Source organism: Cavia porcellus, unplaced genomic scaffold (assembly GCF_034190915.1).
Source record: "Cavia porcellus strain 051 isolate PalLab524CR breed Dunkin Hartley unplaced genomic scaffold, mCavPor4.1 scaffold_28, whole genome shotgun sequence".
Taxonomy (NCBI): domain Eukaryota; kingdom Metazoa; phylum Chordata; class Mammalia; order Rodentia; family Caviidae; genus Cavia; species Cavia porcellus.
The window spans coordinates 47,901,349-47,915,744 of record NW_026947511.1 but is presented as its reverse complement, the minus strand read 5'-3'; the positions used below and the strand labels follow the sequence as shown (position 1 = coordinate 47,915,744).

General features: G+C 54.9%; 2 protein-coding genes across 3 annotated transcripts; both read right to left on the bottom strand.

The window, feature by feature from the left end:
- Window positions 1–245: 245 nt before the first annotated feature.
- On the bottom strand, window positions 246–9,124 carry Tap2 (transporter 2, ATP binding cassette subfamily B member). The gene is made up of 12 exons (XM_003473721.5): window positions 8,969–9,124; window positions 8,303–8,807; window positions 8,113–8,227; window positions 6,200–6,330; window positions 5,782–5,987; window positions 3,944–4,141; window positions 3,669–3,797; window positions 2,324–2,512; window positions 1,972–2,145; window positions 1,639–1,798; window positions 1,190–1,326; window positions 246–857 (listed from the first exon to the last, which is right to left on the bottom strand). Exons 2-12 carry the CDS (start codon window positions 8,793–8,795, stop codon window positions 678–680), a joined length of 2,112 nt encoding a protein of 703 aa, XP_003473769.2. The 5' UTR covers window positions 8,796–8,807; window positions 8,969–9,124; the 3' UTR covers window positions 246–677.
- A 1,397-nt stretch (window positions 9,125–10,521) lies between these two features.
- Window positions 10,522–13,370, bottom strand: Psmb8 (proteasome 20S subunit beta 8). 2 transcript variants are annotated; one of them, XM_063239092.1, is made up of 6 exons: window positions 13,193–13,370; window positions 12,357–12,658; window positions 12,099–12,210; window positions 11,563–11,692; window positions 11,050–11,254; window positions 10,522–10,822 (listed from the first exon to the last, which is right to left on the bottom strand). In XM_063239092.1, exons 2-6 carry the CDS (start codon window positions 12,445–12,447, stop codon window positions 10,734–10,736), a joined length of 627 nt encoding a protein of 208 aa, XP_063095162.1. In that variant the 5' UTR covers window positions 12,448–12,658; window positions 13,193–13,370; the 3' UTR covers window positions 10,522–10,733. The 2 variants fall into 2 exon arrangements, with proteins under 2 accessions (XP_063095162.1, XP_003473768.2); XM_003473720.5 differs by having other exon boundaries at window positions 12,357–12,504; window positions 13,193–13,341.
- Between the last annotated feature and the right edge of the window lie 1,026 nt (window positions 13,371–14,396).

Below are 14,396 nucleotides of genomic sequence, written 5' to 3'. Positions count from 1 at the left end.
CATCTATAAACTGAAATTCATATAGAATAACCAACCTCGTAGGCTGAGGATGAGGACTAAAAATGAGGACTCCTAAGAACCACTAAGCATAGTTCCTGTTCGTATTTAAACTCCCTAAAGGGTCGCTATTAGTGATGCTGTTATGAACATCGTTACCAGGGCGCTGTGTTCTGTCTGGTGGTACCCCATCTTCCCCCGAAGCACCAGGCGCTGGTGGCAATGTGGAAGGACACAGAAAGGCAACCTTGTAAGTTTTTGTATCATATTGGTTAATCAGCATCTCAACAAATGGGACAAACGGTTGTCTCTGGGAAGTTTAACACAAGCAGTTTTACTTTTCTTCTTTGAACTTCTCTGTATTTTCCAAATTTGCACATGGACGCGCACATACACGGCCAAGCAAAGCCTGCTGCAGGTGTTTATCACACCACAAGCACTACTCACCTAAGTGATGAGCTTTGTAAGCCCAGAGGACACCGACCCACCCCAAAGGCCACGCCCCACCCCTCATTCCAACACAGTTCAGCACATCCAAAGCCCCTGTGCTCCAGTCGCCATCACACCTCCAGCCCCAGGAACAAGTACCCAGGGCCCAGCCCCAGAGAAACTCAGGAGCATGAGGTGCTTGGGGCTGGCGTTTGGGAGACGGCCCTGAGCAGGGCCCCTGTCCGGAGGTCTCAGCCCTCCAGCTGACTTGCAACAGGCGAGGTAGGAGGTCCTGACCCCTCCCTGTTCGGGATGAGGTCCACAAGCTGGCCCTGCTGGAGCTCCAGTTTCTGGTCAGCGATCTGAACTGCGTGGTCCCTGTGAGCGATCACCAGCACGGTTCGGTCCCCGCGGGATCTCCAGGCCTGCAGCTGAAGGGATCACAGGGCCTCAGAATGTAAGAGGGGGCTGGAGGGCACCAAAACCCAACAGGCGGTGAAGAAGGCATGAAGTGGCCAAGAGCAGGAGTGACCGTCAGCCCTGCTGCTCCCTCTGGGCTGAACTGCTCCTCACCAGGATGGGAAGCAGCTTGGGAGCAGTCAAGGCGGCCTCCTCCGCCTGTTGTCCATCCCACTCCCAGTTCTGCAAGGGCAGTCATCATTCCACTAAGGGGCCTTTGTCCTCCTCCCAGTTCCACACCCAATGATGCTGCAAACTGATCTCAGACCCCATTGTCCCTCGCTCCTCACTGCCCGCTACTCACCGCCTGCTCACAGTGGACGTCCAGGGCACTGGTGGCCTCGTCCAGGATGAGGATGCGGGGGTCCCGCACCAGGGCCCGGGCGATGGCCAGACGCTGTTTCAGTCCTACAGCCAACTGGCTTCCTTTCTCACCTACCACTGAGGAAACCGGGGGAAATGCCTGCTCAGACACAGCTTCACAACCACTGCGGCCCCATCTCCTATGCCAGCGGTCAGGAGGGCTGCGGGCACTGCAGCTGCCATGGAGGAGGAAACTCAGCCTCCATGCTGCCCTCTGGGAACAAAGACCCTGCAGCTAGGTGCAGGCTGAGGAGTGCTTGGAGCAGGGGAGCACAGGGAGTGGGGAGCAAAGGGAAGAAGAGCAAAGCTCACAAGGGGGCACAGGGACCCACAGGGAAGCCCCATGTCCTCGTCTGAGGGCAGGGCTGAGGTCCGGTCTGCAGCAGATACCTGTCTGTATTCCATCCGGCATCTCCTTTATGAAGTCATAGGCAAGAGCCTCCTGGGCAGCGGCCACCACCTTGTCATCCTCGCAGCTCTGCAACCCGTAGGCAATGTTGTCCCTCACAGAGCCGGAGAACAGCACAGGCTCCTGGGCAACCACAGACACCTGCAGAGCGGGGAAGGGGTGGAGGGCAGAGTGTGACCCGCAGGGCAGAGACCCTGTTCCTCCTCGACTGCCTTCCCACACGCGGACTGCCCTGCCTCCCCATGGACCCACATCCTCCACCTCTGCACACCCCTTCCCTCCCTCGGACCCACTGCCAGCTCCCTTGAGCCCACCTGTCTGTGCAGGTAGTGATGCTCATATTCAGAGACGGGTTTTCCGTCCAGCAGCACCTGGCCCTCCGTGGGCTGGTACAGATTCTGCAGCAGCGCAGCCACCGTGCTCTTCCCAGAGCCATTGGGTCCCACCAGGGCCGTCACCTTCCCGGGATGCAGAGTAAACGTTACCCCCTGGAGAAACGGGAAGGAATTAAGGCCATGAGACTTTGCTTACAGGATGCCTCTCTTTGCTACCCAGCTGAAGCAAGACCTTCTCTAAGGCAAGTGATCTAGGAGATGCAAGGCCTGATTGCCTATTTGCAGCAGAGCATGGGGACCCAGGTTCCACCCGCAGGCCTCTCCCAGGCACCTTGAGCACTGGCTGATCAGGGCGACTGGGATATGCAAAGGTGACATCTCTAAACTCCACGAGCCCCCGCATCGTGGCAGGGGCCAGTGTGCCAGACTGAGGCAGCCTGGGCTTTCTGTCCAGGTAGCAGAACACCTTCTCGGCAGCTCCAACGTTGCTTATCATGTCCCCATACATGTACATCAGGCTCTGGAAGACAGGACCGGACAGGTCGGCTGAACAAATGTCTCCCCAGAAGCAACTCCACACCATTTACAACCACGCATCTCTCCTCCTGACCCAAAGCAGCACTCTCTGCCTTTCGATGTGCAACCTGGGCAGAGCTTTAAAGTGCCAACAAGTCCTCAGTGCCCCAGTTCATGGTGGAAAAAGGTGAGGTCCAAACTCAGACCACACGGCACTAACACTACCCTTGGAGACCTTTGCAGTGCTGCACAGCCCGGGACTAGACGGGCAAGGCCTACAAAGCGGGCAGCGTGCATGACTCACTTTTACAGCCACCAGATTGCCTGCCTGAGCTCTTCACACATAAAAGATGGTGAATCAGGATCTCGGAAATGACTGGAAATTCAGGGAAAGAACAAGTATGCATTCTACCTCTCATCAAAGTTCCCCAGGGAACCCGAGGGGAGAGGAGGACAAGTCTGCCTTGGGTGAAGTGTTCTAGCTACCTCATGGCAAATGCCAGACCATTGCACATGGAGCTGTCACAATTTAAAGGCCTGGGCACTGAGCACCAATGGCTGCTGCCACCAAAAAGACACGGGGTACCTCCTGCCCAAAGGACACCCCATCATCTAGGGAGTCACTTGCCAAAAAAGGAGGAAAAGTTTGACTCCCACAAACTCCCCAATTTACCTATCAGTAGACAGGAAATATTCTTAAAATAGAGGAACATATTAATACCACCAGCATTTGACCAAAAAACTCCAACAGGTCAAAAAGCCTACAGGACAGCAACCTACTTCCTCACCAAATAAATACAAGTAGAAAATCTAAGAGACTTCAGAGAGGTGGCAGCTAATCATAACACACGGACCTCACTGGATCCTGATGTGAGCTAATGCACCATGGCCAAGGCAGACGGAAAACAGCAATGACTGTATTTGGTCAGTTTTGGGGAACTGTTGTCAATTTTTAGGGGTTATGATGACTATGATATCACACATTATGCTGGGTGATTTTATTTTACAGCTACTACATACTCTTGAATTTGAATTACGTTTGACAAAATTAGGTGGCATCTTACATTTCGCCCTGCACCATTAAGGGAAATAAGTAAACCCCAGGACCCAGAGACAGAACAGGAGGGCAAGGCAGGAGCTGGCGTGGGCCCCTCACTCACGCGCACATGGTGCCACACGTCCACCTGGTAGAGCAGAAAGGACAGCAGCGAGCCGTTGGTCAGCTCGCCCGCCAGGATCTGCTGCCGCCCGCAGCTCAGGATCATCACCTTCACGCCCAGGGGCAGCAGCTGTGGGGGCAGGAAGTGGTGAGGCTGGGGGTCTTCCCATCCTTTCCCCTCCCTGCCTAAGACTGAGCGCACGGGACCCCAGAACTGGCAGTCGCTCCCCATCCTTGCCCTCCCCTGCCGGCCATCCGCCACCACGTGGCTCTCACCTTGTGGAAAAGATCATACAGGCCGTGTTCCAGGTCTCGACGCCACCACAGCTGCCGGCATCGCTCCAGGACCTCCCTATAGCGGTGGACTTCTTGTTCCTCCGCCCCAAAACTGCGCACGGTCTGCAGCCCGCCGACTGCCTCCCGCACCACCTGCCCTGCCTTCGCCACCGTGTCCTGGATCTCCAGCAGCAAGGCCTGCAAGAGTGGGGAGGCGGATGTCCACCACGGTGACGGTGACGGTGACGGTGACGCAGCAGAAGGGAGCCGGCCCTGGGACGCCCCCGCCCCACCTAGGAGCAGCACACAGATCTCTTATCCTGCTGTTCCTCCTTTGCTTACCAGAAGGAAGAAGAACAAAAGCAAGGAAGGAACATGTTACTAAGCTGTGAGGCAGTGGAGGCGATAAATGCTTTTTTTCTGTCCAACCTTCGTTTAAGGTAATGCTCCCGCCCCAGAGTCTCGGGAGGAGGACGGACAGCCAGCTGCAGCGAGATGTAACTCAAAACACATCAAAACCATCCTAGCAGAAAAGTTTTGTGAGACACTTGGCAGTGATTTCTTGGCTATGATGCCAAAAATACAGACAATAAAAAGCTAAATAAACCAGACTTCATCAAAGTTAAAAGTTTTGGGCTCTCGAAGCCCTCTATCAACAGTGGAGAGATTGCCACAAAATACAAAAAAGGAAATTGTTTTAATCATAAGGGATTAAAATTCTGGTAAGGGATTAGTATTCAAAATATATGGAGAACTCCTACAATTCAACATAAAGAAACCTAATTCTAAAGTGGGCCTGGAAAATCAGTCCACAATTGTCCAAATAAATAACAAGGTGTCCCATAAGGGGCTGTGGGGCAGCTACGTGGCAGAGCTCTTGCCCATGGGGCCCTGGGTTCAATCCCCAGTGCTGGAAAAAAGATATCCTGCATGACACCACTGATTATTGGGGAAATGCAATAAAAACCACAATAAACTTTTTGCAAGCATTAGAGGGACTCATATTTATGGAAAAACAACAGAAACAATGCGTGGCGACAGGCGAGTGAAAAAACTGCAGAGCCTGTGTGTTGCCGGTGGAGTCACTGAGGCACCTGCCACCGAGCAGTTCCTCCAAATGTTACAAACAGACCCACCCAGCATGATACTTCTCATGATACTGCACACCCAGGGGGACTGAAAGCCGGGCCCCAGACAGATATCTGTGTGTAGCCAGAGCTGGAAACCTCTCAAATGTCCATCAGCTACAAGAGCAAACTGCAAGCCGGGCATGGTGGCTCATGCCTGTAATCCCAGCACTTGGGAGGCTGAGGTGGGAGGATCGTTGCGAGTTCGAGACCAGCCTGGGTTACAAAGCGAGTTCAAGGCCAGCCTGAACTGCACAGCGAGACCCTGTCTCAAAAAAAAAAAAAAAAAAAAAAAAAAAAAAAAAAAAAAAGCAAACTGTAGTACACACACACATCATTCTGGATTAGAAGGAAATTCTGATGCATCCTATAACCCAGATGCAGGCAGTTCAGAGACCTTCGGCCAGTGGAATAAGCTGATCAGTAAGACAAAGGCCGTAAGCTCCCACGCAGGCGTGGAAACTGGAAAAATGGAATTCATAGAAGTAGACATAGGACAGAGAATGTGAGTGCGGTGGCAGTTACTGTGGCGTGGGGACAGTTTCATTTTAGGAAGAAAAGTTTCAAAGATAGACAGTAGTAGTCCATGTACAGAGATGTCATGGGCCGGAACCAGGAACCCGTCTTTAAGGTATCCTAGAGCTAGGAACATGCAGGTCTCCTTGCCCCTAAGTTTTATTCCTTTTCAGGGTCCCTGAGGTCCATGACTACCTGACGGCGAGTGTTGTACAATTTCTCAGCAGCGAGCATCACGGGCAGGTCGAACAGAGACAGGAGGGTGAGTCGTGGTGACACGCTAAACATGAAGACGTACAGCCCCAGCACTTTCACCAGGCTCCGCAGGATTATATTGGCATTTAGAGGAAGCCAGTTACTCATGAAGGAGGTGTCCGAGTTCAGCCGGGAATGCAGCTCGCCTGCAAGGACAGAGCAGATGAGGAACTGCGCACTGCACGGCAGAGGCCCACAGGGTCCTCCTGGCCCTGGCTCTAAATCTCCACCATCGCTTACAGAGCCGTGGGCGCTTTGTCTGTAAGAGTACAGAGTCCCAGGAGAGAACATGGAGAATGGACAGGTAAGGAGGGACAGGGATGGCCAGGGGAATCCCAGACCTGGACCCCAGACCCACCTGTCTTAACCTCCTGGAAGAAACCAAGGTCCTGACGCAGCAGGGAGGAGAACAGCTTCTGTCGGACCCGCTGGTGGATCCTGGACTTGACGAGCGTAAAGGAGCCTCCGCGGCAGCCTCCGGACAAGCAGCTGTGGGCCAGGAGGAGAGAGGAGGAGGAGGAAGCCGGCAGTGAGACACACAGGAGGAGGTCAGAGAAGCAGAGGAGACGCCAGAATTCAATAAAACAGCAAAGTGGAGAATGCAAACCATGAATAAAGGGAAGCGGGGGAGAGACAGGCAGACACAGCGAGAGAAGAAACAGTAGACGTGGTGATGAGACTCATGGAGCTCCTGTGACAGACACGGGGAGAGTAATCTGGCACCAAGGGGCTCACTGCCGGCCTGGCCTCCCCATGGGTTTTCCCTCTCGGGTCCCTCCTCTTGTCTTGGTCTCTTTTCCTCCCGGAAGCAAAGCCCTCCTGTGTAGTCACAGATATTTCACTATGGGAACCAGGAAAAACTCCCTGACCTCCCATTCTCCAGAACTTCAGAGACACAATGCTCCCTTCTTTCATCCCTGGACAATTCTTCCCAGACAAACCAATGTTTTATAAAACTTAAAGATAAAAATATACAAAGCATGAGCCATCCCTTTGCATAACATGAGATTCTAATGCAAATTCAGTCAGCATATTCAAAAGGTGTTTGTGATAATCACACATGAAATCATGAGAGTTCTGGATTCTGGCAATCACAGCAGAATGGAGGAGCCAAGCAGAGAAACGTTTTTAAAGTAGGGAACAGCAGGGCTGGTGTTTGAGTGTGGGGGAGATGGAGCCCCAAATACTGAGGTCTCAGGAATCAGAGCAGAGGAAGGCGCTCTCCACCTCAGGACGCCCAGGACGGGGTGAAATTGACTTGGGAGTCTGGGGTCCCAGCACATGAGGTGAGAGTGGGCTGTGTGACAGGAACACCATGGAGACAACTGGGATCACAAGATCAGCACTGGGTGTGCACACGCGGATCCAGGAATCACCCACAGAGCTGAGCTGAGCCCAACAGGTGGTTTGCTTAGTAAAAAGTTGCTGTCTGAGGAGTGAGTTTCAATGGAAAGAAGCAAGCATGGAAGGCAGGCACGAGAGCACCCAGATTTTCCTTTGGTTTTGTTTTCTGTTTGCAGTGCTGCTATTGAACGCGTGGCTTTCCCGCCGAGATATGTCCCCTGACCTTGTTATGTTTTGGGTTTTTTTGATTTCTGGGTTTTTTCCTTTTTAAACAGAGTCTGCCTAAGTCACTAAACTGCCCAGGCTGGGCTCTAACATCTGATCCTCCTGGCTCAGCCTCCTGAGTGCTGAGACAGATCACAGGCCCTGGTTCTCCAGGATATTGGAATCGAAGTAAGTCTGTTGAAGACTCGGTGTCCAGCAGAGAGCCCCCCTGAGGCCAGGAGCGAGGATCCCCTTCAACTCTACACCCCAGCTGCAGCATGTGCCCCATCCTGGTCCCAGTGCAGCCTGGCAGCAGGCCCCTGAGCACCGGGCGCAAATGGAGTTCAAGAGTGACTTCCAGAACAAGGGTCGTGGGTTGCAACCTCTGAGTAAGAGCTTTGGCAACTGGCAAGGTGGAAAGACTCAGGGAAAAGAGAGGACCGAGAGTTGCTGTAGGCCACAGGGTTGGGGGCCAGCAGCAAGATGTGGATTTTCATAGAGACAGAAATGACTAGAGGCGACTCACTGTGCATTTGACACACGATACACGCTACAAACTCTAAGAGGAGGCGTAAATGTGCACAAGGAAATGAACTGTCAGGGGAAACACAGCGAGCAATAAACACACACACTTCTGTTTCAGTGTCCAACAGCGGACCTAGGAAGCTGAGGGCTCGCTAGAGGCCTGGGGCTCGGGAAGGACCCCACCTGCCCGTCACCTACCTCCCGACAGAGAACAGGCACATGAGGACGATGGCGCTGACAAAGGCGTCGGGGTCAAAATCGCCGCCCAGGATGTCAATGACGCGGCCAAAATAGTGTGGGATCAACGTCTCCCCTGAAAGAGGCAGGAAGGTCAGCAGGAGCCGCACCTCCTCCTCCCCATCCTCTGCCAGGCCCCCTCCACACTCACCCCACACTGCTGCCGCCAGGAAGAAGAAGGCGCACAGGAGCCAGGGCAGGTCAGGCCTGGACAGCTGCAGCAGCCGCCACATCAAGGTTCTGTTTTTCTCCTGGCCTGGCTCCCTCTCCGGGGTGCCTGAGGGGCTCAGCACAGCCCACACAGCCCAGCCCAGCCCTGCAGCCGCGTAGCCCGCCAGCAGCCAGCTCCAAGAGGCCCAGGCCAGCCTGACAGGGGGGGCACTCAGGGTCCCTCCCACCAGGGCCCTCAGGGAGAGAAACAGGGGGGTGGCCAGGCAGAGCAGGGGCAGCGAGGCGCCCCCGAACCCCAGCAGCCCTCCCAGCCTCAGCAGCCCCCATAGCCCTCCAAGTCGCAGGGTCCCCTCTAGCCACAGTCCTGGAAGCCCCGGGGGGAGCAGCGCCCCCAGAGTCCCCCGCAGCAGCCAGAGCAAGGCCAAGTCCAGCAGCAGCAGCGAGGCCCAGGGCCTCAGGTTGGGAAGCCGCATGGCGCTCTGGATCTGGGGGGCAGAATATGAGAAATGAGGATGGAGCCCGGTCCCCACCCCCAGATCTCCGGGGAGCCGGGCACACCCAGCCCGCAGCTTCCACTGCCCGGGAGCAAAGGGCCGCGCAGTGCGGGGCGCGGGGAGGCTGCCTCCTGTGTGCGCTCGGAACTCACCCGCCCGGGACCACTGCGCAGGGCTCCCGGTCCAGGGCCGCACCGCGAGCCCCACTGGCTCCTCCTCGCGTCCCGCGTCCTCCGGGGAGATCGCCCCACGGGGCGGTCCTGGCCTCGCCCGTTTCGCTTTCGCTTCCCAGCCCACGCCGGAGCTGCGCGTGGCAGCCGGAAGGGGGCGCCCGAGACCTGCGGCTGGCAAACACTGAACCCCAAATCCGCCCGCGCGCCCTGGGGCCCCAAACAAGCTCCCGCTCGCCCTCCTGGCGGTCGGTTACTCGGTTACTCGGTGATAGGAGACTGCAGAGGATTTCAAGGACGGAGATGCCAGGTAACGGAACCTGGATTTTCTATTACTATCTGTTTTACCCACCTTCTTCCCTTAGGCAAGATTCAGGTTTAGGGTTTCCAGGTAAAGGTGCTGAGTGCTGGGTGAGAAACCCACAGGATCTGGAGGCCCCGAGCCTGGATCCACGTGTCCACCCCAATGGGGCCTCTGTGTGCGCTGGGCTCACCCTGGGAATCCCCTGGCACTTGTAGGAAATGCCCGGGACTGGTCTAATTTAACCCTGAAGGAACAGCTGACAGTTCAGATCGCCCTGGGCGACAGCCTGCCCTAGGAATTTGCAAAGTTATTTCAGAAATGACTTCCAGATAAAATTGCCTTTAAAACAAAACCTCCAGAGGGCTCATTGCTTGAATTTCACATGGCCCTTTCCAAATGTCACTGGTGTGACTCTCGAAGAGTCACTCCACGTTGAACAGTAGTAGGGGGACTGAGGTAGAGGGTTCGTGGAGGACTAAAATGTGTCCAGCTCCATCCTTTTGGGATGTTAAGAATCTCTCTCTAAGGAGCAAAGCTCTAGGCTCAGCTGCTTCCAACTCTCAGACATCACCGAGAGATGACGCAGTCCACATTCCTTCCTGTACCTGCTTCGTGATTCAGAGAATCTTATCATCTTTTTTCTAATGTAGATCTTTTATTTTTTCCTCTTATTCTCCTTGTCTGGGAGTCCTGACCCTGGGACTAACCTGACCCAGGATCTAACCCTGACCATCTTCACATTCCATATCCCATATATTCAAGGTGTGGTTTGGGGTAAACAGGACAGTGTTACGCAGTGAAATGGAAGCTGTTCCATCCACTCTACAAAGTCAAAGATAGCTGGTGGTGGTGGTGGTGCACTCCAACTCATGCTAACCATGAACAGTGGATCACATGGGAGTCTCCAGATTGAGTGAAATTACAGATACTGTCCAGAGACAAGTAGGATCAGTCCCCCTGAGGTTCTGGAGAGATGAGTGTGGAAGAAACATTTAGTAAGGCTAGTTGTTCTTTTATTTGGTTTGAAAAAGAATCTCACTATGTAGCCCAGGCTGGCCTGGAACTTCTGACCTTTGCTTCAGACTCCCAAGTGCTAAGGATCACAGGCCGGGGAGAGGCTGGGAGGGGCTCACTGGGCATATAGAAGCCTGAGTTATTTCTCTTGATTTCCTGCCCCTACTCCACAAACAGCCCTTACAGCCCCCAAACGCACTTAGCCACACCAGAAGCATTCATAACCGTTTTCCTTTATTCTTAGGGAGCACCCGAGGGCTCCTAGGAGACAAGCTCTCTGAAAGAAGAGCATGAAAATGGGTGAACGTGGCCCACCGACACCCGCCGCCAGGCCACCCTGTGTCTTGGCAGAGATGGAAAGTGGTCCAGGTCTCTGCGTCTGGAGGCCTTTTCTGCCACCAGAAGAGGCCTGCACAGCCAATGCCACTGTTACTGCTTGGCCTCCTGGTACTGGTGCAGCAGGTCACTGACATCTGTACTTTCCACTTTTACCCAGCCATCTTCCTTCATGTGGTACACTGCAGGCAAATGAGACAACAGCACCAAGGTCCCGTGACCCGGGTTCCACTGCAGGCAGCGACGGTGCACCCAGACACAGGCACACACTCCAAACCCTCACTGCTGGGACTTCTGCAATGTCTTCTGACCCTAAAGAACCTCCTCCCAGCCCCTCAGCCTCCCCTGTGCCTGCATCCCACATCTCCCTCTCCTCCTCCCAGGCACGATAGGGTGGTTGGCGTCTTACTGTTGACAACGCCTCCAGAATAGTTGTCCCTGTGAGTGGCCTGAACAATAGCCCTGCGGCCAAGGTCATAGGCCTCTTCAGGGCTGAGGTCTGGCCGATAGCCGCTGTCCAGGACCCCATAGGCATAGGTGTTCCCACTGCCAGAGGAGAACATGTGTCCCGGGAGCCGAGTCCCATCCTCATTCACGTAGTAGAGTCCTGGGCCCTGGGAGGCAAAGGAGGCTCCAGGTTAGATTTGGAAGGAGATTTTACTGGTGGCCTAAGAGGTTCAAGTGTGGATCACAAAAAGCGGACAAAAGAGTGAAAACTACCACAGACACATTGGAATTAGGACAGCATTTTGGGAAAAATCTAGAAATTTAAATATAAGAAGAGAAACCAAATGGATTCAGCTATCTAAACAAAACAGTCAGCTTGTGGACGGCATACAAGGGTCTGTAACTGGACTGAGAAATCACACACACACACACACACACACACTAGAAAAGGCGGAGGGAGAAGGGGCACACCCACCTTCTTGTCCCAGCCGATGATCATGCTGCCCATAGAGAGGCCCATGCCCCTGTACTGGGACATCATGTTGGCGAGCAGCTTGGAGGCAGCCGACACAGAGATCCGTTCCCCATTCCGCAAGTAGTACAGCCTGGGTGAGGAGGGGCAGAGGAAGACTTAGGGGCTGGAGATGGTCAGTTATCCCACGCCCAGGGACAGGACATGACGGGAGAGATAAGCATTGGAAGGCATTGTTTTATAGACTCTAAGGAGCAGGAAAAGATTTAGAATTTGAACTACCTAAAACACACAGAGAAAGCCTAGTAAATGGGATTATCCCACCAGCGCTGACCTGATGGGGTCCATGCTGAGGGACTGGTTTGAGGGCAGGAGCACAGACCAAGATTTGGGGCAGGGATCTATTACCCAAGGGCTGCTTTGTGAAATATTGTTAGCACTGAGCTGGACCCATAAGGCACAAAGGCGAGGTACGGAGACTTGGGAGACCCAAGAATCAAGCAGAAGGCTGAGAATAGGACCCGAGAGGCCTCACCCACCTACACTCCTTGGCCAGCAGACGCTCCCAGTACTGACAGTCTGCAGCACAGCCAGACATGGTGCCCAGCAGGTAAGGGTTAATCTCGATCACCTTGTTAATTCGTATGGTGCCTGGAAGAAGAGTTTTGAGATAAGAGCAACAGACCCACAGTTCTCCCCGTGTTCCCTAAATCTTAGGCTCTGGTGGGGACATTGATATCCTACTGGAAGGACAGCCCGGCGCCCCAGGGTCTGACCACCGGGTCCCACACACTCACTAATGTAGTTCCCCGCTGTGGCCCGAGAGTCCACTGCCACAATCACTCCATGCTGGAACTTGAAGGCCAGCGTGGTTGTGCCGTGCGCCATCTCTATCTGAACATTCCTCTCCTGGTCCCTACCCAGGGACTGTAGGAATTCCGTGGGCTGAGGAGAGTTGAAGAGGCAGGGGAAGAGCCATGAACACTTGTGTAGCGGGATCTCCGCAGGGAAGGGTTTAGGCAGGCGAGGAGATGGGCCACAGCTCTCTGACCGCTCATGCCCAGAACAGTTCCTAAGGACTTCTAGGAGGGACGGTGCTCTGAGGAGGAAGGAAGAGCACATGGCACCAGTGTCTAGAAAACAAACAACCCCACCAAAAGAAAAGTCTAACTGCTTTTAAGGGTTTGTTCATTGATAATCATCCAACACTCACCAGTTTGCTAATTCACCTACACTGATTTTACCGAAGGGACTGGAGATAGATACCGCGGGACCTGTTTGGGTCACAGCACTGAATTGCTGGGGGCAGGAGGAGGTGGGTCTCCCCAAACACCTCAGGGTCTTTACGATGACCCCAGGGAGTGGGGCTCTGATTTGTACGTGGTGGAGAAAGGGCTGTCTTGTATTAGTAACCCCACCTGCTTCCCTGAGATCACCTGGGCAGGTGACACATGGAAGCCCTCTCCTCCCCCCCCCCACCTCTAATCGCTTGTCTTCATCAGCACCATCCTGACCCTCCAAGGTCACAGGGGTCCCTGCACTGCGGACACCCCAGCCTCAGGAACGGCAGGCTCAAAGTGGACCTCTTTTCTCCAGCCTCCGACCCTCGTCCCCCTGCTCCCTCTGCCCTCACCTGCATGCCCCTGGGGACGGCGAGCTCCGGAGCGCGCTCGGAGAAGCTGTAGTGCCCCAGGTCCGAGCCCCGCGCGCTCCCCCCGGCCCAGGCCGGCAGCTGTCCCCGCGCGGCCCCGCACACGTCCAGCAGCGCCATGGTCTCGCAGCGCCACCCGCCTGCCGGTTGCTCTCGCAGGAGGAAGCGAAAGCGAAAGCTCCGGCACCCGAGGGGAGGGACCCAAAAATTTTTCCGCATCCCCCTGCCCTTCCCGAGAAGAGGCTGGAGGGTGTCCCAGCCTGCAGTGTCCTACGGGGAGGCCGCCCTGCTCTGCCCGCTCTGTGTCCTCGGGGACCAGGCCGCCTGGAGGACAGCGAGGGAGCCCCCGTCCGGGCCGCTTCGGGGACCCTCCAGACAGTGCTAGGAGCGGGCCCCAGAGCAGCCTCAGCCAGAAGGCGGGCAAGGGGCAGGGGCCAGGGACAGGGCCAATTTCACAGAGCAGTGGGCGCTGTGGACGGGGACAGTCTTGGCATCGGGACCCACTTATTTATTTAATTTATTTATTTACTGTCTTTTTGAGACAGGGTCTCACTATGCAGTTCAGGCTGGCCTTGAACTCAATTTGTAACCCAAGCCGATCTTGAACTCGCAGCCATCCTCCTGCCTTAACCTCCCAAATGCTGGAATGATAGGCCTGTGCCTCTGCGCTGGCTCGGAAGCCTTTTATAAAATCTGGGACAGATAAGAAGGATGGGACCACCCCAGCCCCACCCCGCCCCCCAAAACGCTTCTGGGATAATTGAAGAGCAGCACGCCCCAGCCTGGGAGGAGCGGGGCGCCAAGGAGAGGGCGCAGGCTCTGAATCCTTCCACTTGGCTTTTTTTTTTTTTTTTTTGTCTTTTTCGTTTTTATTTTTGCGGGGCCTCTCGCGGTGCAACGGTCTCCCCAAACCGCAGCCAACCACAAGAACCCGCCTTCCTGCCTGCCCCTTCTCGCCCGGCTCCCGCGAGCGCTGATGAATGACTCTAAACCCCGCCTCTGGCTCCCTGCAACCTGTAGTGTCCCCATCTGCCCAGCAACTGTTGACGTCACACAACCCTGGCCCTCCCTGAATGGCCGAAATGTGCAGATAGCCCCACCCGTTTCCCTGAGAGGACCGGACTGGGACACGCGGGAGCTGCGTGACAGGGATCCGAGCAACTTCTCAGTCCACGCATTTACTTTC

Bases quoted from the DNA above. Each gene is read 5' to 3' on its own strand.
- Tap2 (XM_003473721.5), bottom strand. From the start codon at position 8,795: ATGCGGCTTCCCAACCTGAGGCCCTGGGCCTCGCTGCTGCTGCTGGAC. The intron at 8,228-8,302 runs GTGAGTGTGGAG...TGCCTCTTTCAG, and splicing joins CCTGGCGGCAGCAGTGTGGG to GGGAGACGTTGATCCCACAC. The intron at 1,327-1,638 runs GTATCTGCTGCA...CGGTTTCCTCAG, and splicing joins GCCGGATGGAATACAGACAG to TGGTAGGTGAGAAAGGAAGC.
- Psmb8 (XM_003473720.5), bottom strand. From the start codon at position 13,330: ATGGCGCTGCTGGACGTGTGCGGGGCCGCGCGGGGACAGCTGCCGGCC. The intron at 12,505-13,192 runs GTGAGGGCAGAG...AACTCTCCTCAG, and splicing joins CCGTCCCCAGGGGCATGCAG to CCCACGGAATTCCTACAGTC. The intron at 12,211-12,356 runs GTGAGTGTGTGG...CTCTTCTTCCAG, and splicing joins CACAGCGGGGAACTACATTA to GCACCATACGAATTAACAAG.